At 32.6% G+C, this 27,560-nt stretch overlaps 3 protein-coding genes across 4 annotated transcripts in view; 2 read left to right on the forward strand and 1 right to left on the reverse strand.

Moving 5' to 3' along the window:
* The first annotated feature begins 265 nt into the window (after positions 1-265).
* Positions 266-13,232, forward strand: LOC140062670 (isocitrate dehydrogenase [NAD] subunit alpha, mitochondrial-like). The gene is made up of 11 exons (XM_072108977.1): positions 266-317; positions 815-862; positions 983-1,066; positions 6,636-6,808; positions 7,504-7,633; positions 9,102-9,235; positions 9,626-9,728; positions 10,297-10,361; positions 10,708-10,792; positions 11,163-11,315; positions 11,455-13,232. Exons 1-11 carry the CDS (start codon positions 288-290, stop codon positions 11,536-11,538), a joined length of 1,089 nt encoding a protein of 362 aa, XP_071965078.1. The 5' UTR covers positions 266-287; the 3' UTR covers positions 11,539-13,232.
* On the reverse strand, positions 1,714-5,941 carry LOC140062598 (uncharacterized). The gene is made up of 6 exons (XM_072108884.1): positions 5,841-5,941; positions 5,445-5,587; positions 4,660-4,804; positions 4,007-4,192; positions 3,381-3,551; positions 1,714-2,969 (listed from the first exon to the last, which is right to left on the reverse strand). Exons 2-6 carry the CDS (start codon positions 5,583-5,585, stop codon positions 2,119-2,121), a joined length of 1,494 nt encoding a protein of 497 aa, XP_071964985.1. The 5' UTR covers positions 5,586-5,587; positions 5,841-5,941; the 3' UTR covers positions 1,714-2,118.
* A 5,214-nt stretch (positions 13,233-18,446) lies between the features above and the next one.
* LOC140063238 (uncharacterized) overlaps positions 18,447-27,560 on the forward strand; it is a 40,082-nt gene continuing 30,968 nt past the window's right edge. For both annotated transcript variants that reach the window (XM_072109746.1, XM_072109747.1), the window contains exons 1-9: positions 18,447-18,605; positions 22,014-22,203; positions 22,696-22,861; positions 23,151-23,203; positions 24,618-24,804; positions 25,057-25,141; positions 26,576-26,684; positions 27,017-27,143; positions 27,420-27,529. In XM_072109746.1, the coding sequence (XP_071965847.1) occupies positions 18,535-18,605; positions 22,014-22,203; positions 22,696-22,861; positions 23,151-23,203; positions 24,618-24,804; positions 25,057-25,141; positions 26,576-26,684; positions 27,017-27,143; positions 27,420-27,529 (1,098 nt within the window). In that variant the 5' untranslated portion in view covers positions 18,447-18,534. The remainder of the gene's footprint in view (positions 18,606-22,013; positions 22,204-22,695; positions 22,862-23,150; positions 23,204-24,617; positions 24,805-25,056; positions 25,142-26,575; positions 26,685-27,016; positions 27,144-27,419; positions 27,530-27,560) is intronic.

Genomic DNA, 27,560 nt, shown 5'->3' on the forward strand with positions numbered 1-27,560 from the left:
TAACCGAATATTACCGGCCAGAGCATGGAGATCTCCTATCTATGGGCAGAGGTTGATTGTATTGTATTATGTCATGCTGCCTATTCTGCATCCTATGAATTTGAAATTTATTACAGAATTTTCAACCATGGGAAATTGGTGGTTGACCTTATTTATTTTTATGTAATTCTTCACTACAAATATAATTTAATGCCAATGAATAAAAAGAATGGTAGATTATGGAAGTAATTTGAATTGAGAAAATATTCACAACCTCCTGGCAACACCATTCCTACCATACCATCAAAATGGCAGCTCGCATGTGGAGTAAAAAAGTGGTAAGTGTTTATAAGTTCATAAATATAATCAATAGATAAATCTATCTATTATGACTAAAACTATAAATAATTTATTTCTATTAGAGTTCATAAAAAAATAAAGAAAACATGTAATTTTAATGTCCAGACAAGCTAGGCCTAGGCCTAGGCTGTAGTAGCCGCAATAACTTCCGTGCAATCGTTAGGTAGTAGTAGGCCTACTTCGCCGTGTGTGTGAAGTACATCCGTGGTCACTAGCCTAGGCCTTGACTTTAACAAAGGAAAACTGAACCAAGCCGGATAAGTAACTAGGTTATTTCATTGATACATTATGCTGTAATTGTATGTAGATGTAGGCCCTATTTTTTTTTGTACATTATTAAATATAATTTTTTTTAAATGGGCCTAGGTAGCATGCAAGAAGGCACCAGCGACCTGGCCTCTTTGGGAAAGCCCTCAGAACCTTTAAAAGGTACATCATTACTTGACCACCTGGAAATGTTTTTTCTTTTTTTCAGATTCCTTCTTTCCAACAATGGTGTAAGATTCGATCCTATTCCAATGAAGTAAGTTTTGATTCAAATTTTTGTGTCATTTTCTTCCAATTCAGATGTGTTTAGCATTAAAGAAAACATATAGTTAGTGGCTTACATTATAATTAATATATTAAATAAATTTACTTTCAGGTTCGGACAGTAACAATGATTCCCGGAGATGGAATTGGACCAGAAATTTCTGAAGCTGTCCAGCAAATATTCCAAGCATCAAAGGTATTGCATTTATGTTGCACATCTAGGCCTAGCTCATCATGTGCACTTTAATGAACCTAGTACATCTTTCGAGACGAGTACAGGGATACGCACAGCCACTGATCATAACTGGGCCCTCTGGGAGACCACTCTTTGACTGAAGAGGTTACCCAGCATAAATAAATAACAAATACATTTACATCTAGTTCATGTGCACTTTAAAGAACCTAGTTTATCTTTTGAGACGAGTAGGGGGGTTACCCCGTTGTACTAGTACATCACAGCCACTGTTCATCTGGGCCATCTGGGAGACCAGTCCTTGACTGAAGAGGTCACCCAGTATAAATAAATAGCAAATACAAATACTCATCTTTATTGTTTTCTATAAACTCAACTTTATTGTACTTGTGTAGAAAAATATTTATTAGTTTAGTATATTAAAAAAATGATTAAATGGTTTTTAGTACAATATGTAACTTTAAAGTGAAAATTAAATAAATAAATGTTAACTTTTTAGTTAAACCAGTTGACAAGTACTTACTTGCTACGTTTCAGCTACTTTCAGTAACATTTATTTATTTAATATCCATTTGAAACCAGATGAAATTTTTTGAGAATTTAAAGTGAAAGTTAATGACAAAAACCAAAAGAACCAACATTTTAGAACCAACATTTTAGAACCATCATGGGAGAATTTAAAAAAAATACATTATTCAAATTATTTCAATTAAATATTGAAATATGACATACATAATTATTTCATCATGTTTGTAGTATACAAACTTATAATGGTTATCTATAAGCTATTAACTGAGCAGATAACTGAAATAATACACCAAATATCTATCGATCAATCAATATATGATTTATATTTTTATATATTTTTTTCACTTAATTTTACGGATGATCCACAGTATAAATTTAGGAAATAAAAATAATTATTCTTCAATTTAGTGATTCTGGTACCCATTCTTCTGTTTACAAGTTGCGGATAACCAAAAAGAAATGTTGATCTCATACAATAACAAGGAGTTATCCGCTTGGTGTATACCAAGCGGATAACTAATTATTCTTCAATTTAGTGATTCTGGTACCCATTCTCCTGTAATAAATTTCTTTAATTTGAGCGCATTCAGCTTTGTCATACCCAATTCATCCACAAGAATCTCATTACTCATATCATAAAGTAATTCACCGTCAATACAATTCTCTTTGAACACGGGTAAATATTGTTCCATTCCTAACAGCTTTAAGCACTCTTGTACTTGGGAAATTTTCAAAGTCCTGGGTTTATTTTTAACTATTTCTATAATGGTAGTTGGCTGGGCAGTTTTTCCTGGGGATTTTAGTAGTTCAGCAGCTGTGTTATCTTCTGTTAGAAGATTTTTTGCAGGAGTTTTTTTCAGCTCTACGTCTGGTTTGTCTTTTGTTATAACCACATATTCTTGGTTTACACTTTGTGTAAGGACTGTAGGAACTAAATACGCATCAGTTTCGTTCTGTATTGTACTGTCACGATTAGTTTCTGTTGGAAATACCCTTGTTTGTTTCAATGTTGATGAAGTGCTTGATGGATAAGTCTCCCGCTTTGGTATTGCTGGCGGAGAAACGGTATCACAATCTACGTCTTCATAAACAACTTCTTCCGTAGCCTTTTTTCTCGGCTTTTCAGCGATTGGAGGACGTCGCTCCTTTTTAGCAATTTTTAGTTGAGACTTGATGCTGTCTTGTAAACTTTCTTGTTTCACTTGTAATATTTTATCCTTTTTTGATTTTTTCTTTTTCTTTGCCTTTTCTTCTTTTTTGTTTGTTGATTTATCTAATTCTTCGTAGACCACGTCGAGGCGATGAGGCACTAAGGATTCATAATCGGTCGACGACGCTTTTAAGTTTTTTACCTCATCAGCAGGATATACAATTATTTCTATGACAGAAAATGTGTAAATTCAATTTGTTAAGTAAATTAGAAGGTTTTTTACAAAAACAGGCAGGATATACAATGATTTCTGTGTGAAAGAAGTCACAAATTCAATTCATTATAAATAACAAGTTTTCTTATAGAAAACGATTAACTATACCAGTTATGATACAATAATGTTTATGTTAAGCACTGTCTACACTATCAAACTAGTGTGACAAAAAAGTGTGATGTGCCCAAATATAGCAGTGACACTTCCAAATAATATGGTAGTGATATGACATCGTCATGTCCATATATGGGCACATCACATTTTTGTCACATAAAGTTTGATAGTGTAGACAAGGCTTTATGCTTAAAATAAAAACTGACATGGGCAACATAAGCCAAGCTTTGACATCATGTAAATTAGATTACCTTGACTTCCAGAGTAGTTCTTCAAATCTACCATCTGCTTTACTAAACCATTATAATGCGCTCTAAACTTGTTCCAATCGGTTCCACTCGTTGTGTCGATTAACTTCTGACCAATAGAGAATTCCTCTTGAAGATATACAGGTAAACATTGGATATCCGGTTGAATAGTATCTGCAATGGAAGTTATGGGAACAAATTGGTTATTGATATCATCGATCAATATTAGGTCATGAGCTGCTTGTAGAAGTACTGTACACCCATGATAAAACCACCCTTGAGAAGTTGCTCATATCTAGGTTTTGAGTGACTGATATATTCATCATCAGCAACTTGATAGGAGCTTAATAGTATTTTGGCTTAACAAGAATGTTTAAAGATATGTTAATAGATGCCAATAGACCAGTCCATTTTTTAGCTCACAAAGCGAGGAGGCCATCAAGGAGACAAGACATGTTAGACAGAAGAGTGCCAGATATGAAATTGTTTCATGAATACAGAAAATGTGGTGAACAAAAATAGCAACAATAATTTCTGTAGATTTTTTAATTATAACCCCGCTTAACATATTCTAGATGGTAGGATAGCAGCAGGCTAATTTAATTCTTTACATATTCACAATAACATACTTTTACTTATACAAACTGCAATTAAGTAAGGCAGATCATGCTGAGATGTTAAAGTAAGTTCTTGAAACCAGCTTGCCTGCTGTGATGCACCATCTAGGATCAGCGTACTAACATCCTCCATGTTGAATTTCACTTTGATTGGTAGATCATTCTCATACATTAGCTCATTTAATATTTTGGATTCTTCTACATTAATACAGTAATAATTTATTGTTTGAAATAGCATTGATAAAAAATATAAAGTTATATATTTATTTAGGCTTTCTTTGTCACCAGTGACCAACTTGTCACCAATTACCAATTTGTCACCAATCACCAATTTGTCACCAATGTTTTGGTGACAAAAAAGTCAAACATACAAGATGCTTTATTTCAACAAGTCTAGAGGGACTAATTTATATTTTTTGTTATACATTTAGGCATATTGCAAGGATAACCATAAGCGAATTCATTCACTATCCTTCTGAAGGGTGGCAATCCTGTTTACAAGACAAACATATACACAAGTCTTATTACAAGTCTTTGGGAGTTGTAATTTGTCATTAGAGAAAATCCTGACATATGACAGGACTTGCACCCAGGACCCTTGGATTGGTAGCCAAGCATCATAACCACCAACTCCACAAATAATTTTATTTAAAAAAATGATATACCTTCATCCTTGTTCGGGCTCTTTGATGTTTTCTTGTTGAGCATGTGGAATCGTACAGTAGTATTAAGTGGTATACTTATGTGGTTGCCCTTTTTGTCCTCAGCAATTACACAGCGCTGTTGTTGCGTGTCCATCACCCATAAAACCTTTTGAAATATCATAATATCCTCAATTTAATTGCTTTAGTGAACTACTATTGCATTAATCAATGTTTTTATGTACTACACATTAATTATGGAAAATACTACATTCATTAAAAAACAATGTTTAAGTATGTATATTAAGCCCTGTCTACACTAACAAACTTTATGTGATAAAGAAAAAAATGTGATGTTTGGGCACATCACACTTTTTTATCAAACTAATTTGACAATGTACACAGAGCTTTAGTATGTACAGAAAAAAATGTAAAACAAATTTTTTTCATGTACTAAACACTATTTATGGAAAGCTATAGAAATACTACATTCATAAAAAAAAATATGTTTAAGTACAATATTAAGCCCTGTCTACACTATCAAACATTATGTGACAACAAAAAATGGGATGTGCCCATACTATATATGGACACGATGTCATAAAACTACCATATTTGGGAATTTCACTGCCATATTTGGGCACATCACACTTTTTTTATTCAAACTAGTTTGACAATGTACACAGAGCTTTAGTGAACTACAACAAACATTTTGGAGTAATCAATGTTTTCATGTACTACACACTATTTATTTATAATTATAGAAATACTACATTCATTAAAAAAAGTATGTTTAAGTACAATATTACCTGACCAGCTGAAAATGTCTCAAGGTTCTTTTCTCCAAAATAAGCAGTTTCCACTTTCGATATTATCGGTAGATTTGCTGACCTCATGATCTCTTTGACGCTGTAAAGCTTCTTACTCCACTCAACATTTTTTACTTCCATTTCTGTTGAAAAAAACATTTGCACTGGAATTAAATTGTAAAAAGTATTACAAATATCTGTGGTTGAACACTGTTTTTACATTTATTCATTTCTACTGTAACAATGGTCAACAATACAAAAAAATTGTATTACAGTGTATATACTGAAACAATTACCATTAATAGAGTATCTTGTAAGAAGAAAATTTCTTTTCAAGCAACACCCATAAACGAAAGCAAATATGCATTATATATCATAATACTCTAATTGTCTTACCTATTAAGTTGAAAAAATGATATGATTACCAATAGATCATGGACCTATACATGAATGAATAGATTATTGTTTAGTATGACAGTAACTATTAAACTGTTTTGCTTCCTGGTATTAGCATATTAGTGTGTATACTTCCTGTTGGGTTCGTTTTTAGTTATATTTAATCATGGAGTTACTCCATGGTTTAACAAACACAGAGTATTTACAAAGATTTGCTTGGTTGATTCAGAAAAGATTGAATGTAATGTCACTCTTCGCTCATTCTGACATTGAAAATAAGGAAAAAAATTCAGTAACAACACAAAAAACAACAGTTGCTGTGAGAGATTGTTAAAAACAGTGAGGAAAATGATGATGAAAATAAAATTTGTAACCACAAGAATAAATAACACAATTCATAGAATTGCTAACAGTTCCTCAGGAGTATAAATTGCCAGGAAGTTCCTAAAAAGATACATTTTTTCATTCAAAGCGAGTTAAAAACTTTCACAACAAATATAGTCCTCTCTTTTTATTTATCCTTATCATTATGTCATTTAATAACCCAATATAACTTGTTTTATTTTCAATTCTGCACTCATTTTCCCATAAAAGTTTCAGTAATTACATTGTAACATATAAATACCGTAATAAATTAAATACAAATTTTAAAATTTTTAATATATATATTTGAAAAAAAAAAATATTTTAATGAATGTTTTCTTTTCGCATTTTATTAGTGGTTTAGAGAGAATTTCTAATGAATAAAATAAATAAATGTTATCCGTAATGATTTATTTTATTAATTAATTGCAGGTACCAATTGATTGGGAACCAGTTGATGTTACACCTGTTAAAGGACCGGATGGTAGAACCAGTATCCCACCTCAGGCTATTGAGTCAATGAATAAGAACAAAATAGGTTTGAAGGGACCACTGGCTACTCCTATTGGCAAGGGACATATGAGTCTTAATTTAGCTTTACGAAAGTAAGTATTTGATGTGTGGAGTTGTGGCTTGGTGGTTATGATGCTTGGCTACCAATCCAAGGATCTTGGGTTCAAGTCCTGTAATGTCAGGATTTTTTCTAAGCTGTGGCTTGGTGGTTATGATGCTTGGCTACCAATCTAAGGGTCCTGGGTTCAAGTCCTGTCATATGTCAGGGTTTTTTTCTCATGACAATTTACAACTCCACTCCCAAAGACTTAATAATAAGTCTTTGTCTATGTAGAGCATCTTGTGTATATGTTTGTCTTATATGTTCTAGTGCAGTATATGGAGAGCCATCTCGATAGTGCTTTGCACTCATGGCAATCCTCAGGGTGCTGCACCGCTGTTTTGTCATGTATTGTTGTGCCTGAAAATTGAATAAAATAAAAAAAATAAAATAAATAAATAAAATAAAAAAACAAAAAACTCCACTCCCAAAGACTAAGACTTTGTTTATGTAGAGCATCTTTTGTATATGTTTGTCTTGTGAACAGGATTTCCACATTTAAAAAGGATAGTGAATGATTTTGCAAACATTATAGAACCCCTTAAGAGGACACCTATAGGACCCACGTTCCTTGTCTAGATTTGACCTTAGTGTAATACTTAATTATTTAACAGATTCTATATAGTTATTAAATGAATATTCATATAAGTAAACACATTTTGTAAAAGCAGTGTTCATATTTTATAGAGCATTTAATCTGTATGCAAATGTAAGACCTTGCAAGTCCCTAGAAGGATACAAGACGCCTTATGAGGATGTTGACTTGGTGACAATCAGAGAGAATACAGAAGGAGAGTACAGTGGAATAGAACACACAGTAAGCTTTCACCTATTACCACATAATGCAAACAATATTATATTTATAATAATAACCATTTTCAGGCCTTTTCTTTTGAGGTGAACGAATGCGATCACTTGAGGAGTGTGATTTACAACTCACTTAAATTTGGTAAACGCATACCTACAGCACCCCTGAATGTATTGAGGAGTGCAATTAATTTGTAGCACACCTACCATTTTTAAAAGACAAGGCCTGATTTTTGTATAGGTAACAATGATTTGTCAGTTTAGTATATTATAAGATGCACTAGTTGATTACTATCATACTATATGCCATGGTAAGCCCAGGTCTTGTATCACACACACACTTGTAGAAAGTACTTTTTCTTATCTTTTAATCGCCAAAAGTACATTAAAGATGTATTGTATTTTTGTTGTTTAATATGCATATTATAATATAAACTGAACAAACCCAGAGATTGATGCAAAAAATATAGATATATAAATATAATATAAATATATGCAAAAAGTCTGTTATGAATTATACTTAAACTGAGTTCCGGGATTATAGAGGCTGAGCATAGCCTATAGCCCCTCTTGAGTAATTCTTGACATCTTTTGTAGAGTTTGAACTTCTCAGATTACATATAGTATAAGACAATTAGCCCTACTATACAGTTAACTATTTTACTTTATAGTAAAATGAAATTATAAAACATTTCCTTACTTACTCTGTTATGTTTTAAATTGAAGTATAGCTTTTCTAACTGATAGCATGGTTTTAAATAAATGTAAATGTTTAGTTTCGATTGATACCAAGGTCAAGCCTCATTATCATATTTTTTTATCTGTTTTGGTAGACAGATATGTTTTAAATTTTTATAACACTAAAGCTCTGTCTATACTATCACACTTTATATGACAAAATATATTTGTGCATATCACTTTCATATTTGGGCACATCATATTTTAGACATCTTAATGTATCCTTATCTGATTGGTTAGTTTTTTGTCATGTGATATTTGATATTAGTTCTACTACATGTTAAAGCTCTATTGCACTTTTAGCTATTTGGGAATTTTTTTACCAATGGATTATCATCGTATTATAATTTGTATACCATTTTATGGCTATTCTAGGAATCGGTTTTTAAAATCCTTATTTTTTTAGTTCCATATATATGTATAATAATAATAAAATCTATCAACTAATCAAATAATCAACAATATAAAGCAAACATTTTTGCTAACCGACCACCAAAATTAATTTGTTTTTAGATAACCTAATCAATAACCAATTATAAATAAACTTTTACAAAAGCACTTTGTGGATATGTGCGCTTTATAAATCTTATTATCTTATCTTATCTAATACTGAATGTCATGTGATATGAAATCAACCAATCAGATGGCAAAGATACACTCAGCAGTTTGTTATAAAAGAAGATGATTGGTGTATTTAAATAACAGTTTATAAAAATGTGTATTTGGTTTTTGTGTTTCAGATTGTTGATGGTGTAGTGCAAAGTATTAAACTGATTACAGAGCAAGCTTCTAAGAGAGTAGCAGAATTTGCTTTTGAATATGCTAAAGCCAATAACAGAACAACAGTAACAGCTGTACACAAAGCTAATATAATGTGAGTGAGTGTTGTCTGAATGCTTTTAAAGTAGACCTCCACCAGGATTTCTATATTTCATACATTTCAACAGTTATTTTAAAATACAATTCCTTCATTTCATCTCATTATTTATTTGGTCTATTTGAGTATATACATAACAACAAAAAATGAAATTGGGGAGACCAGGGTCAACCTAAGTGAACTTAATCACTGTAGCTGAGCCGGTTGACCCAACCCCAAAGTCGGTTTACACATAAAAGACAAAAGACAAAATACAATTACTGATAATGAGTACAATTTTCATCATGCCTTTTCGTGATTATTAGATGAGACACTCTGCAGCTCATGATGCCACTTGGTAGAAAAATAAAACAAAGAAAACTTATTTTCTATTAACTTAATTTTCAGGAGAATGTCTGATGGTTTGTTTTTAAAATGTTGCCGTGACACAGCTGAAAATCACCGCGATATTCGCTTTAATGAAATGTACTTAGACACAGTATGTTTAAATGTAAGTGTTACACTACTGTGAAATTATTATCAAACATTTATATATTTGGCTAGATGGTGGACTAGATGTTTTTAATTGTCCATAAATCACATCCATAAAGGTATTATACCAATCAATTGCCAACTAAAAATTGCGAAGAAAGAAATTTAGCAAAATTTGTACCGCAAACTTTATATCAACATATTGATTTTGCCATGCAAACTTTCAAGCACAACGTTCCAATATAATTTTATAGTAACTGTACTCTATGTGAATTTCAAAATATTTTGAAGAGTCGTGTTTGCTGTTACCTAGTCACTGTAGTAGTTATACCTGTCACATGACAGCCAGCAAGCTTTTAACAAGCTTTTCCCAATCCATGTAAACTGGGTGTATAGGGGTTTTGGGACAGGACAATGGAGCCAGCTGTGGACATGGCATAGGCCACCCCTGGTTTGTGCTTAGGCATTAGTTAGAATGTACTGTATCTATCAAGGAAGAGTGAGATTACAATGTAATTTGTGTTATCTATATTGTTTCTTTAAAAAAATGTCTCAGGTTTTCAAACAGCGATCTATTTTTTTTCCAGATGGTACAAGACCCCACACAGTTTGATGTTCTTGTCATGCCAAATTTATATGGAGATATTTTAAGGTTTGTGTTTTCATTAATTTTCTGATTGGATGGCAGCCACAGGTTCAGTGGCAGCTACGAGTGCTTACTGTTTACGCCACAGCGTAGGTTTGTAGTACAGGCTCATCATCATTGTTATCTCTCTCCCACAGAACGTCTTGTATTATACATAGTATTTTGATAAAAAAATACATTTTAGAATGTGTCTAAATGACTTTTGAATTGACATTTGCATGGTTGAAAAGCGTCTTGTGAAAAAAAAGAAAAGTCCCTAATGAAAGGAGCAGAACTCTCCGCCCTCTTACCAGGTTTTAAAAAAGGTTTGCAGTATTTGAAATAATGAATTGTCTTTGTTTTTATTTACCAGTGATCTGTGTGCAGGTTTGATAGGTGGCTTAGGGGTCACTCCAAGTGGTAACATCGGCCAAGATGGGGTAGCAATATTTGAATCCGTAAGTTGTCAGTTTTTTTTTTTTATATGATTATTATTATTATTATTCTATATTGTATTATAAGAAAGATCAAATATATCTAGGAATTCTTAAGCTCTGTTCACACTATCAAAAAAGTGTGATGTGCCCAAACATTGTAGTGATATGCCTAAATATGGTAGTGATATTCCCAAATATGGTAGTGGTATGACATCATTATATCCATATATGGGCACATCACATTTTTTTGTCACATAAAGTGTGATAGTGTAGACAGAGATTTAGACTCATACTATTAGAAATTGAGACTTTAAAGCAAGAATTACATTACACGGCATTTTCTGACACTCTGTTTAAATAATATTTTTTTTCAACTACTGTCTGCTTGTAGGTACACGGCACTGCACCAGATATCGCAGGTGAAGATAAAGCTAACCCTACTGCTTTACTACTCAGTGCTGTAATGATGTTGAGACACATGGGCTTAGGTGATCATGCAAATAGGATAGAGTCAGCTGCTTTAGCTGTTATTAGGGAGGGAAAAGTAAGTGCACTATTACTATTAATTTTCATAGTGAAAAGGTCTACACTATTAAACTAGTTTGACAAAAAAAGTGTGATTTGATATCACAAGATTTTTTAGTGTGCTTTACTTTCTGATGACATTTTCTTTTATTTTACAGTGTCTTACTGGGGATCTTGGAGGAAACTCAACCTGTTCTACTTTCACTAAAGCCATTTGTGAGAAGATTGAATACATGGATTAAAACAAGTATTAATGCATCATGGGATATTACTGCTGAAGATTTAACTGATGACCTCAGCAGTGATGTCATTTGTGACATAGTTTTATAGTGACCATATCAAATTGATCATATTGTTATGAAAACACTTGTATGAAAAGCATCAACTACATGGGTTCACCTGGTAACCTGGTAACCGTTTCAATCAAATTTAAAGTTTTTAACATATTTACTTCTATTTATACTTTTATACCATTTCTTTGATGATGTCATAGTTTGTCAGTCAATGATTACATCATCATTGTGATATCCGACACAAATGAAGACATCTTTAATAAAATGCTTAAATAAATATATGGATAAAGTTACGTTGTATGGAAATACCATAGTTAGATTATTATTATTATGCAATATTTGTACACTCTTAAAAAACGCACAAATTATTACCTTTGTAAATTGACATTTGGTTTTTGCAGCTGCCAAATGTAAAGCTCTTTTTACACTATCAAACTAGGTTGACAAAAAAAAGTGTAATTTTCCCAAATATGGTAGTGATATTGTCAAATATGGTAGTGATATGACATCCATATATGGGCAAATCACATGTTTTTTTGTCACATAAAGTTTGATAGTGTAGACAAGGCTTAATAAATAAATGATATACCTATTGTAATTGAATTTGATTGATGTTAAAATGTAGCGTTTGTTTTGTGTGTTACATTGCTGTTGGATTTGAAGAGTTTAAAAGTTGAAATATTGTTTTTTGTTATATAAGGAACTATACATTATTTAATGTTGAAATTATAATTGCTTACATATTGATAGATTTAAGGTATACATTATTATCTTGCATCAAAGAAGATTAAAATTTAAAAATAAATACATACTTATAAATAAGTTACTTATTTACTTAAGTTCCTTTTAGATGATTGTACAAAATATATAATAATATTGTCAATATTATATTAATAATCTTTGTAATCTTGTGTGCACAATACTAAATATTATGAAGTTGTTTTTGGGTGCCACACAAACCCATCTCCATATAGGCTAAAATCTCGATATCATTGCAAAAATACAAATTATATACAATTCATTCAAATGTTATATATCCTACCGTATTGAAATCAACTATTTTAATATAGTAATTTATAATTTATAATTTCGTAATTTATAATTTATTGCTGTAATAAATAATACTTACTTTTTAGGTAGCAAAATACATCAGCAAATAAAGGAAATGAAACTCCATAATCACAACTAAAAATGTAAACACTTAAAATAATATTGCTCATAATGTTTGCTATGTGTCATTAGATAAAGTGAATAGTTATGTTATAAATAATGTAGTTTGACTTTCCATTTATGGTTCCCACTAGGACACAACGCAATGACGTACGCGCAACGCAAGTGAGTTGACCAATCACAAGCGACAATTCGCTTCGTGGCACCCAAGTTGCTAAATAAATGCCAGCCAATATTAAAATTTTAATTTAAATTGAAAATTGTCAACTTACAATATTTGCATCGTTTACATGTTAGTTATCGCCATGTATGTAAGCAAAATGGAATGTTAGTGTGAACGGAATGTAGTGGAGTATGTTAATTTACGATGTTCCAATACTTTTGTTTTATATTTTTAATATTTAACTGCAATATGTAATGTACACACATGGTACAGTAGATAGAATGTATTAAAAGTTGATTTTAATTTAAAAGATTTTTTTTTTCGTTTTTCATTGTATACCACTATATTCTGTGGTTCCTTTGAACAGACTTAAGCTTAGTTCCAACTAGGACACAATGCAAGGACGTAAACGCAACGCAGGCGTGTTGACCAATGACAAGCGAGAGTTCGATTAATTCATCACTTGTGGTTGGTCAGATCCCTTACGTTGCGTTACGTACTTGCGTTGCGTCTCTAGTGGGAACCAAGCATAAGACCAGTCAGCAATGGATTATTCGAACTGTCGCTTGTAAAAATGATGGAGCACATGGGCTTCTTTTCGAGGTTTTATGGCAGTCTATTTAATGGAAAATAATGCCATGCAACGTTGTTTCTGATTTTAAAAAAGGTCCACTTGTTTAGGCCTGATAATTACAACCCTCAGAATATCTCTTCAAAATCAAAAAGAAAAACAATTTTTATTTTCAATTTAAAAAAATAAAAAAATATCCGTAGAGGTCCGAACTAGAGCTGAGAACACCCAAACCTGAGCATTACCCGTTAGGCCACAAAGTAGTACATGACTGAACAGCTGATAATAGTCTATTTATACGTGTATTATACGTAGTTCATCACTACGTCATAAATGTCCTATTAACCTTGCTAAGACCAACAGTACCAGTTAGCTCAGTCGTCTGAGCGTCGTGTTAACAACACGTATGTCGTGGGTTCGATTCCCAAACTGGTCGGTGGAATAGAGTTAAGGCTATGCGAGCCACTGTGTTTGGGGTTCACAGATCATACGTCCCCCTTTCCACCACACATCATGAGGCGACAACATCAATGCATCTGGTGATGTGCTGGAAACGACCCCAAAAGGCTGTGGCAGGGCCTTAGTGCTGAGGCAGGGAGAGCACATTTAACATCTTTTTTTTATTTAATTTTTTTTTTCAACCTGTATTCGATCACGTCAATTTTATGTTTGCCGCCCTCAATTTAAAAAGAATTTGAATTTATTATCATCGCAGGTGTACGAAACGGTTTGGTATGCCGTGCGTCGTTATGCAATGGTTGTGCAAGTGTTGTGGGAAAGACGGTAGTGTTATTCATTCGTGGTCAACACGCCATGGCACTGTTAAATTTAGATTTTGAAATGTCCGGAGTAACCGATATTTAACATATATACCAAGTTTGAAATATTTTTGAAGTATTTCCAGAAGTATTTTTTCTCGATATTTTTGTATGTGACTATTTCGCTGTGCTCCACCACTGACGCCAAATTGGATCCACTGGAGCACAGTGTATTAACATACGAACATATATTGAAACTTAATTGGGTCCACTTGAGCACAGTTTATTAACATACGAAAAGATATTGAAACTTAAGTGACTTCAAATTGGGTCCACTTGAGCACAGTGTTTTAACATACGAAAAGATATTGAAACTTATTAAGTGACTTTATTTCTATTTTATATTACTGTGCTAGCTCCCCTGGTGCCAAGCCAATTGTGTCCACTTGAGCACAGTGTTTTAACATACGAAAAAATATTAAAATTTAGTGACTTTATTTCTATTTTATATCACTGTGCTCCACTGGGGGAAAGTTGGGTCCACTTGAGCACAATGTACGGAAATATATTAAAAGTACTGACTTATTTCTATTCTATATCACTGTGCTACCCTGGTGCTAAATTTATTTATTAATTTTTTTTTTTTGAATTATGACGAAATCGACAACGCCGAAGAAATGAAATCGACAGAGTTTCAGTTATTTTACAAAACGTTATTTGAAATACAACATCGATTTTTTTTAGCTAACCGGTCATCTTGTTTGTAAATAGGTTAATCAAGCTTCGTTTCCTCAAAATGACCCTCATGAATATGCATAATTATTACGTAATATAAGCGCATGTAAATTATCAGCTGTTCAGTCATGTACTTTGTGGCGTAACGATCAGTAATCATGCTATGTTTGGAGTAAGCCTATACTCTCAGCTGTAGCTTGGGTTCGAATCTCTACGCATTTTTAATTTTTTTTAATGGAAAATATAATAAATATATGTTTTTCTTTTCTTTTCAGAAATATTTCATATTTTTCTAAATAATTCGATTAAATCGAATAACTTCCGATTTCATTAACAGTGCACTATTCTAAAAATACATATAAACGGCCGTGCAAATAAATTCATTTTAGCATTAGGGCCTAATATTTATTACCTGTGTTTTGTTATAATTTCAGTGCGTAACTCATTTTAAAACGAAAGCATTTTTGTCATTGTCCATAAATTTCCGATAAAAACTATCATGGTATAGCAATTATAAACAAATGAGAGAAATTCAGAATGGAAAGTGATTTAATAATATAATGATCTGAATATTAGAATTTATTGTAAAATAGGGCTGATAGGCCTATATATAGACCAAATTTATTGTATTAAACTTTTCCATTACAGTGAATATAAATATTGGTCTTCTTGGTATTTTGACACCCAAATTGTTTACTTACACCAGGGAGTTACAACTCCCTGCTTACACCTACTGGTTGTCAAAATATAGTAAATATTGTTAAGATGGCAGATTTTGAAAAATAGCCCAATCGGGTTGAAGCAGATTGGGGAAACCGAGGACTTTTAGTATATTGTTCCAAACAACCTCAGGGACCTATCCTTCAGCTTTAGCATATTATTTATTTCTACTTTTAGCCCTTTTTTTACTAATACTCCTGGATTAATAACCTTTAATACAGTGCCGTATACAGTTTTTTTTTATTATTATTCACTTTTATTTCAAATATCAAAAAATTGACCAAAATTACAACTCGTGGCTAAGAGCCAAATTGCGTGTAAAATACATGTCATATCAAAAATATAAATATATATAAAAAATATGAAAAAAAAAAAAAAAAAAAACAAAGAAGGGGAGAGCAGTCGCAAACTAGCAGGGGAGAAAATTAAGAATTCAGTAATTTGATGAAGTAGGGTATAGGGCTATTGGTAAATCTGGATGTTTTAGACGCTAGCTGGGTAATTTTGTTTTTATTTCTTAAATTCCTACCATGACAGCTATGTCTGGTCGGTGGGATTAAATCAGCTGTTTGTTTAATTTTGGGGAGATACTCAGCGAACTTGCGACAATGCTCCACCCTTCTTTGAGCCAAAATTTAAGAAATTCAAGGGCACCAGAGTAAGAAAAGTAATCATTGCCTAACATTATACGGCAAGCCCTCTTTTGAACATTTTCAATACAATCGCTTAATCTACTAGACAGGCCAGAATGCCAAACAACATCAGCATACTCAACAACTGGTCTAATGTAACCACAAAAGGTCAATTTAAGCTCTTCAATGTTAAAACCAAATCGTTTTAGTGATCGTAAAAAGAAAAGTTTCCTGGAAGCTTTAGTGATGATGGAATCAATATGACAGTCCCATTTAAGGTTGTCTTGAAAAAAAACTCCCAGGATCTTGGCTTTATTAACATATTGGAGCTTATCAGTTCCCAAGTGTATGTCAACGTGTGAAGGTTGGGTAGAACTGAAACACACCTTAAGGGCTTGACATTTTTTTTTTTACAGTGTTTCATTCTGTTGGCCTATGATTGATCAAAACAAACTGCGGTAACTTGGATTGTCGCATATGTAAAGCAGGACCAGGAAAGTGTGTGGGATGGGGCATTACCGGTGTCAGCTTTGGAGTGGTTAAAGAGCGAATTACGACTATCGTAAACGTCGTTACACAAACAAACACGCACGTACGCTTCACAAAATAATCAATGTAGGCTACATGTCTGTTAAACTGATATTTTATAGTGTTCATTCATACGATACAACTTGACATGGTCAAATGTGGAATCCGGGTCCCGTACGTGTCCGATATGCACGTCCTCCACTCTATGAACTGATTACGAATATTAGTATACTAGTAATAAAATATTAAAAAGAAAATGATTAATTAAATAAAAATGTCGACAACTGAAGAAATAAAGACTCTTATTTGGAGTCTTCGTATGTCATACATCCCCTTCCCATTGCCTCATCCCACTCACACTCCAGATCCAAAAGTTGGGGTGAAACGGCAGATAATACGTATAGAGTATATATTTATATATTACATGGAGTTATATGGTAGGACTTAACCTGAAAGTTTGTTTCTTCAGATTGGTAGCGAAACAAGTTAAGGAAGAAGAAAAATCGGTTACTTTGCAGAATTAATGTTTTTATGAGTGCCTTCTCAAGTATTGTAATAGGTTTATACTGCAGCAATACATATATAATGCGCACTTAAGTTTTAATTGTTTTTAAAGCTAGTGTTATGGACTATTTAAGATTAACTTATTGTTGCGTCAATTAGTGTGCTGAGAAAAAAAAAACGATTCTGGATAGGCCACTGTATCTCTGTGTCCCAGTATCATTGGATACAGCATCACATTTCGAATGTATTGTTGTATCACCAATAGAACATAACATAACTTGACTCAGGCATCACATATAATAGATATAAGATGCTATGTGTGTTTTTAGGTCAATGGACTGAAAATCGAAATAAACTTTCTTTTTGCGTCAACAGATGGCATATTAATTATCAACAAAAACGAGGATGTTATATAAATTAATGATATATCATAATAATATATGTATCAATTGTGATTTTATCCTGTATCCGATTGTTATGACCTTTGCCCTTCTGTCCTGTCTCTCCTGTTAATCAAATGATATTACATGCTTCCTTTCGGAGGAAAAATTAATTGATATAATGACGTCAATATTGACGTAATAGATGCGTAGGCCTACTTGTGATACATAGTGACATTACGAAGAGTGCGCGCGTAGGACATGTAAGCCCATTTGTTATATAATATCTCCAAACTTGTTTTCGTTTTTGTATTGTTTTGTTTGCGTGGATTTTGTTTGTCCTTTCCCTGAATAAAAAGCTAAAAGAATTTATTTATTTTACGAGGGTGGTCCATCCAGCCCAAACTGATCATTATTGACCCTCACGATTTCATTTAAACACACGTTAAGGTCTATATGGCCTAATTCATATTATTTTAAAATCTTAATAACATTTCGAATTCGAATACATTATGGTGCTACATGTATTTATATAGCACAGGAAATATAGTTCTGCTCGATATCATAAGTATCTACCACGCGCAATGATATTAGAAAGTTTACAAAGTAATCAGTCTGTTTACTTTACCTTTGTGGTTACCGACTGAGAACGATATATCAACCTTCACTTCTATCAGCTGATTGCAGTAGTAGAGCGTGTACTGTAGTCGCTTGTCAGCTGGTTGTGTATACGGAATCAGCAGGGTTTAAATTGTATGTGTTTAGTTTCTCAAATTGTGTAGAAATGCTACTAAAAGCGGCAGTTTCGGTTGCCGTTTTACTTTGTTTAGCTGGGCCTACTGCTAAAGCAGACAGGTAAGTCTTATTATCTTATAATGTTAGTTGTAGTTGCTAAGACCTAAGTTAAGTAAGCTCCATCCCAAGCAAGAGGCTCACACAGGACACAGGCGGTCTTTACGCCTCCGCAGTAGGTAGGCCTGGGAAATATTGTAGGAGGTAATTGTTACCATGTTGTTGTGTGAAGTAAATATCTTATGTCCGGATTTTAAGTCCTAAGCCTTGCACTTTTTTTAATTACAGTTAAAAGTAACAGTTAAAAGTAAAGTACAGATTTGTTTTTTCACATTATATTCATATTTTTTTCATGTGTGTCAGGGGCGGATCCAAGGGGACCCCCTTTCCCCCACCCGCCTTTCCTTATTTTCACAAATTGTAACGCAAAAGATGGAACATCAAATTAAGCTCACCCCTTCATTTAACCATTTTTAGGCCCTGCTCGTTCGTTCATAAAACAATTATTTTGCTTTATAAATAATCATTTTTAAATTGAATATGTAAGTAAATTGGGGTTTTTTGAATGTACATAAACTGTTCATTATTTTTTAATATGGTTTTTATTCAGCTTTATGTCAAATTATGTATTAATAATATAAAATTAACAACTGTACAATATTAATAATTTTGATTTATGCTAACAACCTTAAAAATATGTTAATTATTTAACTAAGGTTATACTTGTTATAAATAACAAACAGATAATTAATATATTGATAAATTAAAATATGTACATAGACAATTAATTATGATTCTACATAAATATTTATATAAATTAAGAATATATAAATTAAAATTGTAAAGCCAATGCTAAATTTTATAGAACCATCAAATAATAAAGGTGAGCACAAACATGAAGATATTGTATTAATTAACATTCAACCTCTCTGACTGTTCTGCAATGTGAAGCCAATCTAAATCTCTGTCCACACTATCAAACTAGTTTGACAAAAAGTGTGGTGTGCCAAAAATATGGTAGTGATATAACATCGTGTCTATATATGGGCACATCACATTTTGTTGTCACATAAAGTTTGATAGTGTAGACAGAGCTTAAGATTAGGCCACTGCAGTTTTTATGGTGCATTAATAATACTGTACACCTGCTTTGTGGTAACATGATTTCTAAGGTCCAGTGTTTAATCCTGACCAGTGCAGGCTCTTCCATTCTCAAGCCTCAGATGAGACTTTACTTATAAGCATGTGAATTATAGATTCCATCTTGTGTAATTGGCAAGTTTTGTGTTATCAGTTTTGTGTAATTTGTTTTTTATATTTTAAAATAAAATCCTTTATTCACTACTGTACGTCCACCTGTTTTTTCTGCTTTAACAACCTTGTGTTTGATCCACTTGTTAAGCCTAAAGTTAACCAAACCACTTTGTTAAATTGTGTTTACATTTTCATCACAAAGATCTACACACAGGACTTTGTTATAATAATCTATTTGACAAATGTTTTTGCTGTAAAAGTTTTCTATAAGCTTATTGTAATTTCAAACAAAAACCAAAATTGTAAAGAGGATAATCATAATTGTTACATATTAACGCCACAAAAGTAATATTTGCTTTGGAAAGGCCAAATCCTTGAAAAGAATTTAAGATAAGAAGATAACACCTGATAACACACACAAGAGTGGACAGGAGAATGGTCTGGCTTATCCCGAGTAAACAGGATTACACTGGCTACTTGTGGTCAAATATTATTTATTGACTGGTTTATCATTCAAAAGTTATGTATTATTATCATACAGTACTTTAATTTTTTGAGTAACTTTCCAGCCGTACTGTCTGTGAATAGGTCTTTGAAAATGTATAAGTATTTAAATAAGTGTAGACACTAAAGAGGATAAACAAATTAAAGTAGCTGTTTTTAATCTTTTGAATAGTCAGAAGGGCACCTCTTCTTTCAAGTACTGGCTCTGTTGATTGGCGATACCATAATAATTTCTGTCTGGGTTCAAACCTCTGCCAAGACCTCTTACAGTAAAATATGTACAATATTCCTCATAACAAAAGTTACAGTACATGCAGGTGAACCCTTTCTGGCTCCCGAACTACTAAGTTGGTTGTTCTGACATATGACTGAGTATGTACAACCTCCTATGTTTTACGTATAGTCACACATTCTGGACAGTGGCGTAACTGGAGCATGAGCAGTTTAATGCAACTACCCAGCGTTGGAGGGCCCCTTAAGAGTTCTAAACCAGGGGCCCCAGAGCTCAAGGGGCCCCAGAGCATGAGCAGTTCAATGCAACTACCCAGCATTGAAGGGCCCCTTAGGAGTGCTAAACCAGGGACCTTTGCCCTGTGTGTTACCCTGCTGGTTTTGGATCTGACAAGGTCATCAATCCCAAATATCTCCTGTTAATAACATAATAAATAAATAACCAATTAACGTAGTTTACCTTAAAGGCAAACAACCAACATTCTTTTTTCTGATTTAAAGATATGTTCAGGCCATATTAGCATACAACGCTGATTTTTATATTAAAAAAAAATCTTGATTTACATTTTTTTTCAATACTTTGTGTTACAATGTTATACGGCCCCGTGGAAGAACACCTTTCTGGCGAACGAGTTTTTTTCGTTGCATAAATAAAGAATTTATTATTATTATAGCATAAAACAAACATTAAAAACTTTTCTAAAAATTTTAAATTGTTTTCTAAATTATTTTATTTTTTATACTTGTACGTGTTTGTAATACAGGTATCAATGACATACAGATTATATACCAGTAATTAGTTTATAATCCCACTATTCTCTGTTTTAAATTGTACTTCTACAGTATGATAATTTATTTATTTTAACTGTTGATTTAATAAAAGAGGAACCTTGCTTCTGATTAAAAGAAATCCTACAGAATTGTTTTACAAAGGTCACTGACCTCAATCCTATTGACATTGTCTTGTTGTTTGATTTTAATTAACAATTTAAGAATTAGAGAGATACAAGTTTTATAACTGTTCTTGACCCATAAGGCCTGGCAAAATTTTAATATAAAATTTGCTTGTGGGATTTACTCAAATTGCTTTTAACAAATTAGTTTGGTATCTGAAATCTGGCATGTCCTGGTTCATTGAAACTTTGTATGGTCAAATAAAATACATTTAACAGATTTAATTAAATAAAACTTTTGAATTTTAGTAAACTATAAGTAGTAGACTGTAGTACAAAATTAGTCCAGGTTTGGGAAGAGGGGTAAAAAAGTGTGATGTGCCCAAATATGGTAGTGGTATGCCCAAATATGGCAGTGATATGACATCATCATCATGTCCATATATGGGCACATAAAATTTGATAACAGACCAAGCTTTATAGGCCTACAGTACAGTAGCTCAGGGTGGTCGTAAAACATGCATTTGTGGGTAGCTTATACTTGAAGGTAGTCAGGTAATACTAAAGTGTTATTATTTTGTCCCTCCAGTTCAGCAAACAACTACTTGATCATGGCTCCAAAAGTGATGGTCGCTGAGACGACAGAGAACGTCTGCATCCAATTAATGAACATGACCGGACCAATGTACCTCTCTGTGAAACTGATGGATGGTGAAACAGTGTTGAAAAGGATTCCATTGTATTTCATGGAATTTCCTTTTGTTTGTCTGCCAATTGAGGTAGTTTTTGTTGGCAGTTGTTTGATGATTAGTTTTTGTATTGGTACACAGTGGCGGATCCAGGATTTTGAAATAAGAGGGGAGTCCTGAGCTTAATTTGATGTTCTATCTTTTGCATTACAATTTGCTAAATTAGAGGGCCCCATGAATCTGCCCCTGTATAACAATATATTACAAAACAATAGTGTAGCATCAGGCTAAAAATATAAAAGTATTATTACAACAATGAAAAAAATATTACATTCCAAAAACAATTACAAATATCACAGTTAAGTGAATTAATGTTAAAGAATAGGCCTGGAAACTAAGCCATTCACTAATATTGGATGTTGAGTAAACCTCACTTTTGTTTTCAGTAACTTCAAAAAATCTCTTTTAATACAAAAAATGTATCTTTTACCTGTCCAATGTAGGTTGATAGAAACTATATATTAAAGTTTGAAATAAGTGATGTTTAATTTATTTAGAATTGGTGTTTATTGTAACTTTTAGGTTCCCAAGGTAACACAAGTTGAAAGGTTTGAAGCAACGTTGTTGATATACGCTCATAATGACGTAGAGCCACTGTTTACAACAAGCAAAAAGATTTTTGTAGAGCCAAGGAATTCAAAGACCTTTATACAAACAGATAAACCTATTTACAAGCCAGGACAGACAGGTTAGTTATTTAATATATTATAGGCATTTTAAAAGATTCTGAAGGCATTGCATAAGCCTAAAGCTCTGCCTACACTATCAAACTAGTTTGACAAAAAAAGTGTGATGTGCCCAAAGATGGTAGTGATATGACATCATTATGTCATCATATGGGAATATCACGTTTTTGTTGTCACATAAAGTTTGATAGTGTAGACAGAGATTTAGGCGTTAATAGGGTTATATTACATAAATATAAGTATTGTTGTTTATAACATTTTAACCCAAAAAATTATGTTTATATTTTACAGTTAAGTTTCGTATTTTGACTATTGATCAGAATCTGCACCCTAAACTCGATGTGGTAAGTGTATGTTATTGAATATATTGGAGTTAATGTTATTTCATGTTAAACCAAGATTTGTTATATAACACGTGATCAAGGATTATACCCAATTCGCCTTGGGTGTTTGAAGTTTTGCTATATCATCCTGCACTACTCCTCTAGTAGGCATCCCTGGGAATTTCACAATTCAGCTTTTTTTCTGTTTTTGTTTACTGAGGTAGACAAAAACAATTGTCATATTCGATTGGGGACTTTCGTAGTCAACATAAAGATTCGTTGAGTACTTTTTGTATTTGAATGGTAAATTGTAAACGGATGTGCGTAACAGAAAATCATTTGTATAGAAAACGTTAACAACGCAAGATTTTTCATTAAGAACAATCTCAACGCTCAAAATACTCTGTTAAATAAGTACTCAACGGTAAAGTCCCAATCGAATACGACAAATGTCTTCATTCTTTCCACCATCTTTCCATTTCCACAACAAAAAAATAACCCTGGATTAATTGTATTAAAATGGTGCCACAAACTAATAATAGAAACTTGGTTATACTGTAGACAATACAGGAACATAAGGAACATAACAGGAGGAAACAATTATAGGTGTAATGTTCTAGTAGAATGAGAACAGAGTCGTAATAAAAGGAAACAATATTAAATTTTCATAGGTGACCTTGTGAAAGAGTAATGATATACAAGCGCCATCCAAAGGTGAATCGTTTATCCTTCCTGGGAATCTTGGAAAAATGCCATTGTTTTTACGCTTCATTTATTCATGGCATTAATCATTCCTGGATGGTTTATAATGTCTGGTGGGACTTCTGCATGGTTTATCAGTATTGATGCTTTTTAATAGTTCACCTACAGTAGGCCTATTATAATGGTTCTATAACTTAATAGCCGGCTTTCTGCTGCAAAATATTAACCATGTTTTTATCATCAACTTAGAGAATGTGGTACTGTACTAATAAATAGCTGCAACATGATAACCATGTTATAGCTATGACCTCGCAGTGACCCAATTAACCCAGGTCCTTTTTATGATGCAACTTGAATATATAGGATGGTTGAATTGTATACAGGTTTTTTTTAAATTTTGTTACTTATCTATACTGAGTAACCTCTTCAGTCAAAGACTGGTCTCCCAGAGGGCCCAGTTATTATCAGTGGCTGTGTGAGTACTAATACACCGGGGCAACCCCATACTCGTCTCGAAAGATATACTAGGTTCTTTAAAGTGCTCATGAGCTAGATGTGTGCACTGGATCTTATACATATAGTTCTTGTCTGAGAAGACTTGTTCTACCACCATAATCATGGAGCAGGTGAGCCTATGGCTACGTATAATTAAGGTTCCACTCACTCGTTTGAATTGTTTATTTCGTTATTAGTACAATACTGTAAATTTGAGTTGGTCTTCTGAAATTTTTAGATTGAGAAAGTTTATATTGAGGCTCCTAATGGTGTGCGTCTAGCCCAGTGGATCAATGTTACGACCAAGGATGGACTAACTGAACTTGAATTTGAAACCACATCAGAACCAATTCTAGGAACATGGAAAATCTACAGCGTTATTAACAACATTAAGACTATGCAGGAGTTTGATATTGATGAGTATGGTATGAAATAGTCTTGTTTGTTCTTATAATGATTCTAAAGCTCTGTCTACACTATCAAATTTTATGTGACAAAAATATGTGATGTGCCCATATATGGAAATGATGTCATATTACTACCATATATAGGTAGGCCTAAGTAAAAGTCATCCATTAGTTCATCCATAGCAGTTATATTGCTATTAGACTTTCTCCTTTCACTTCCATTGTATTTCTATTTGGCAATTATTAGGCTTTATTTGTTCTTTATTGCAGTTCTTCCAAAGTTTGAAGTTAAGATAACGTCACCGTCTTTTATACTAGTAAACGAGACCAACTTTAATGTCAAAGTTTGTGGAAGGTATGTATGTGTCTATGTCATGCCTAGCTTACCCGGATAAACAGACAATACTGTTTTGTTATCTTACTAAAAACAATACCTGTCCCATAGCAAGTACCTCGAGTACACTGGCCCGACCAGTACAATCCCGGTATTTTTATACTCCATTACCCCTGCCCCAATCAAACAAATTCTGCTACAGCTAGTAGTGTAGGTTGTATTGTGAAGTGGCTTTCATCTATCTTTATAGTTGTCTTAATAAAGTTTTTAAAACTTTCTTAGATATGTCTAAAATGTATACAGTATACCACCTTGGTAAATTAAATCATAAATTTGTATTGGGTATAAATAAAGATACAGCACAGTATGTACATTTTTACCACAAAATCATGCACTTATCACTGATAGGTATTTACTATTATTTAACTAAATTACAGAGTGCTGATAAGATAGATAGATACTATATAGTATATTGTCAAGTATTACAAGATAATCTACTTGACTTTGTTAGAAAGTAGGGCAATATAAGTAGGTACAGATTATATAGCTAATCTGAAATTAGAGCTAAGCTTAAGACTATTGTGATAAAGTTCTGAAGTATTGTAGTTACCCGACTGTAAGAAGATTAGTATTAATATATACTATTATAGAACCATACTTGAACTCCTATTTTTATCCCATTCACTACATATTTAGATACAATTTCACATACAGGACTATGTTTTATATGGGATTGCCCCATATTTATTTATTTGATAAGGTGGCTAGATTATACTTTAGTGTATATTTAAAAGCTTTGATGTAGTCTAAAAAGTTTTTTTTTTAAATTTCATTGGTGTTTTAAGAAAATCACATTTTTTTACCAGTTCAACCATAAGCTGTAGGAAGTATGTCATATATCTTTACAGGAAGGATGTTGGTGTGCCGTAAATGTTATTCTATGAACTACTGAATTGTATAACCGCGCATTTACAATAACAAAACTGTTAATCGCTAACCAAAATTGCGTTATCATAGCAGCATTTATTTTTTCTGTCTCATCCCAAGGTTATCAACAGTTTGAACAAGACAATTACTGTTGTAGATTTACTTATGGTTAAACCAGGGTTTCAATAAACAACAGCAATGTACCCATAGCCCTTGTTAGCAGTACAGGTTACTATAACCATGGAGAAAATATTCCTCCATGGTATAACCATGGGGTATATACCCCTTTCCGACACACCTATTCAGAGGACATTTTCCTTTGAAAAGGGCCCAGTATGTATGTATGAGGATACATTGTTAAGATGTTCAGTAAATGAGCTACATTTTTATACAATAGTCAGAACCCAAACAAATTTGGTATAGAAAGCACAGTGTATGAGTGATAGGTAAGGATCTAGTGAAGATCCCATTTCTATCAATTGTTGTTGTTGTTGTACATTAACAGAGTTGTTCTCTATATTTATACAGATATACTTATGGACAACCTGTTTTTGGGAATATTCGAGCAGATGTTACTGTGAAAGATGAAAACAGTCGTTACTATGCAAAACGTAGACAGTTTAAAACATTAAGTGAGGTAAGGTTTTCACTGTCTCGCTTGACTTACTATGGCATTTTCTGCCAAAAATACAAACAAAGTGTAGGCCAAGAAAGTTTGACATGAATTTCCATATGGAATAAGGCTCTGTCTACAGAATGAAACTAGTTTGACCAAAAATGTATGATGTGCCCAAATATGGTAGTGATATGCCCAAATATGGTAGTGATATGACATCATCATGTTCATATATGGACACATCACATTTTGTTGGCACATAAAGTTTAATAGTGTAGACAGAGCTTAATAACATCTCAATCCGGTTACCTTTATTGAAGTCGTTAATCAGTAATATCAGTTTTTTTTTTTAGGAATCTGATTCAAATGGCTGTGCAGTATTTCTGATCAATGCTGAACTATTTAATCTACCATCAAAGGATCATAGTTTTTACGATGCAAAAATTCATGTTGTTGGATACGTTATGGAACAAGGAACAGGTAATAATAAAGGCCATGAAACGAATTAGTATTTTTAAAATGTTTATACAACTTTATATCATGATTTTCTTTATAATATTTTTTTTCAAAGTGTCTTACGACAACAGAAAATTATTTGTTCTCTATAAGATCCCTGCAATATTGTATTATAACAATGTAAATATATATTGTTGAATACATTTTTAATAATTAAATGAATGAATAGACTTCTAAATGTATGAATGGATTAAATCCGCTAATGCAATTCTTTTAATATCTAAATATTTTTTTTTTTAGGTATTGAATTAAGCGCCACAGATTTTACTGGGATTGTAACAATGACTCCATTTCAATTAAAAATTAATGCTCTGGACTCTTTCAAGCCAGGGTTGCCATTTTTTGGAAAAGTAAGCAAACCTTTAGTTCCTTGCACATTTA

Source organism: Antedon mediterranea, chromosome 11 (assembly GCF_964355755.1).
Source record: "Antedon mediterranea chromosome 11, ecAntMedi1.1, whole genome shotgun sequence".
NCBI classification, from domain to species: Eukaryota; Metazoa; Echinodermata; class Crinoidea; order Comatulida; family Antedonidae; genus Antedon; species Antedon mediterranea.

What these genes read in the sequence shown, in the direction of transcription:
- LOC140062670 (XM_072108977.1), top strand. Translation starts at nt 288, where the DNA reads ATGGCAGCTCGCATGTGGAGTAAAAAAGTG. An exon ending in GGGTAGCAATATTTGAATCC is followed by an intron (nt 10,793 to 11,162) that starts GTAAGTTGTCAG and finishes GTCTGCTTGTAG; the next exon opens with GTACACGGCACTGCACCAGA. An exon ending in CTGTTATTAGGGAGGGAAAA is followed by an intron (nt 11,316 to 11,454) that starts GTAAGTGCACTA and finishes TTTATTTTACAG; the next exon opens with TGTCTTACTGGGGATCTTGG.
- LOC140062598 (XM_072108884.1), bottom strand. Translation starts at nt 5,585, where the DNA reads ATGGAAGTAAAAAATGTTGAGTGGAGTAAGAAGCTTTACAGCGTCAAA. An exon ending in GAGCCCGAACAAGGATGAAG is followed by an intron (nt 4,193 to 4,659) that starts GTATATCATTTT and finishes GTATTAATGTAG; the next exon opens with AAGAATCCAAAATATTAAAT. An exon ending in TGCAGTTTGTATAAGTAAAA is followed by an intron (nt 3,552 to 4,006) that starts GTATGTTATTGT and finishes CTTCCATTGCAG; the next exon opens with ATACTATTCAACCGGATATC.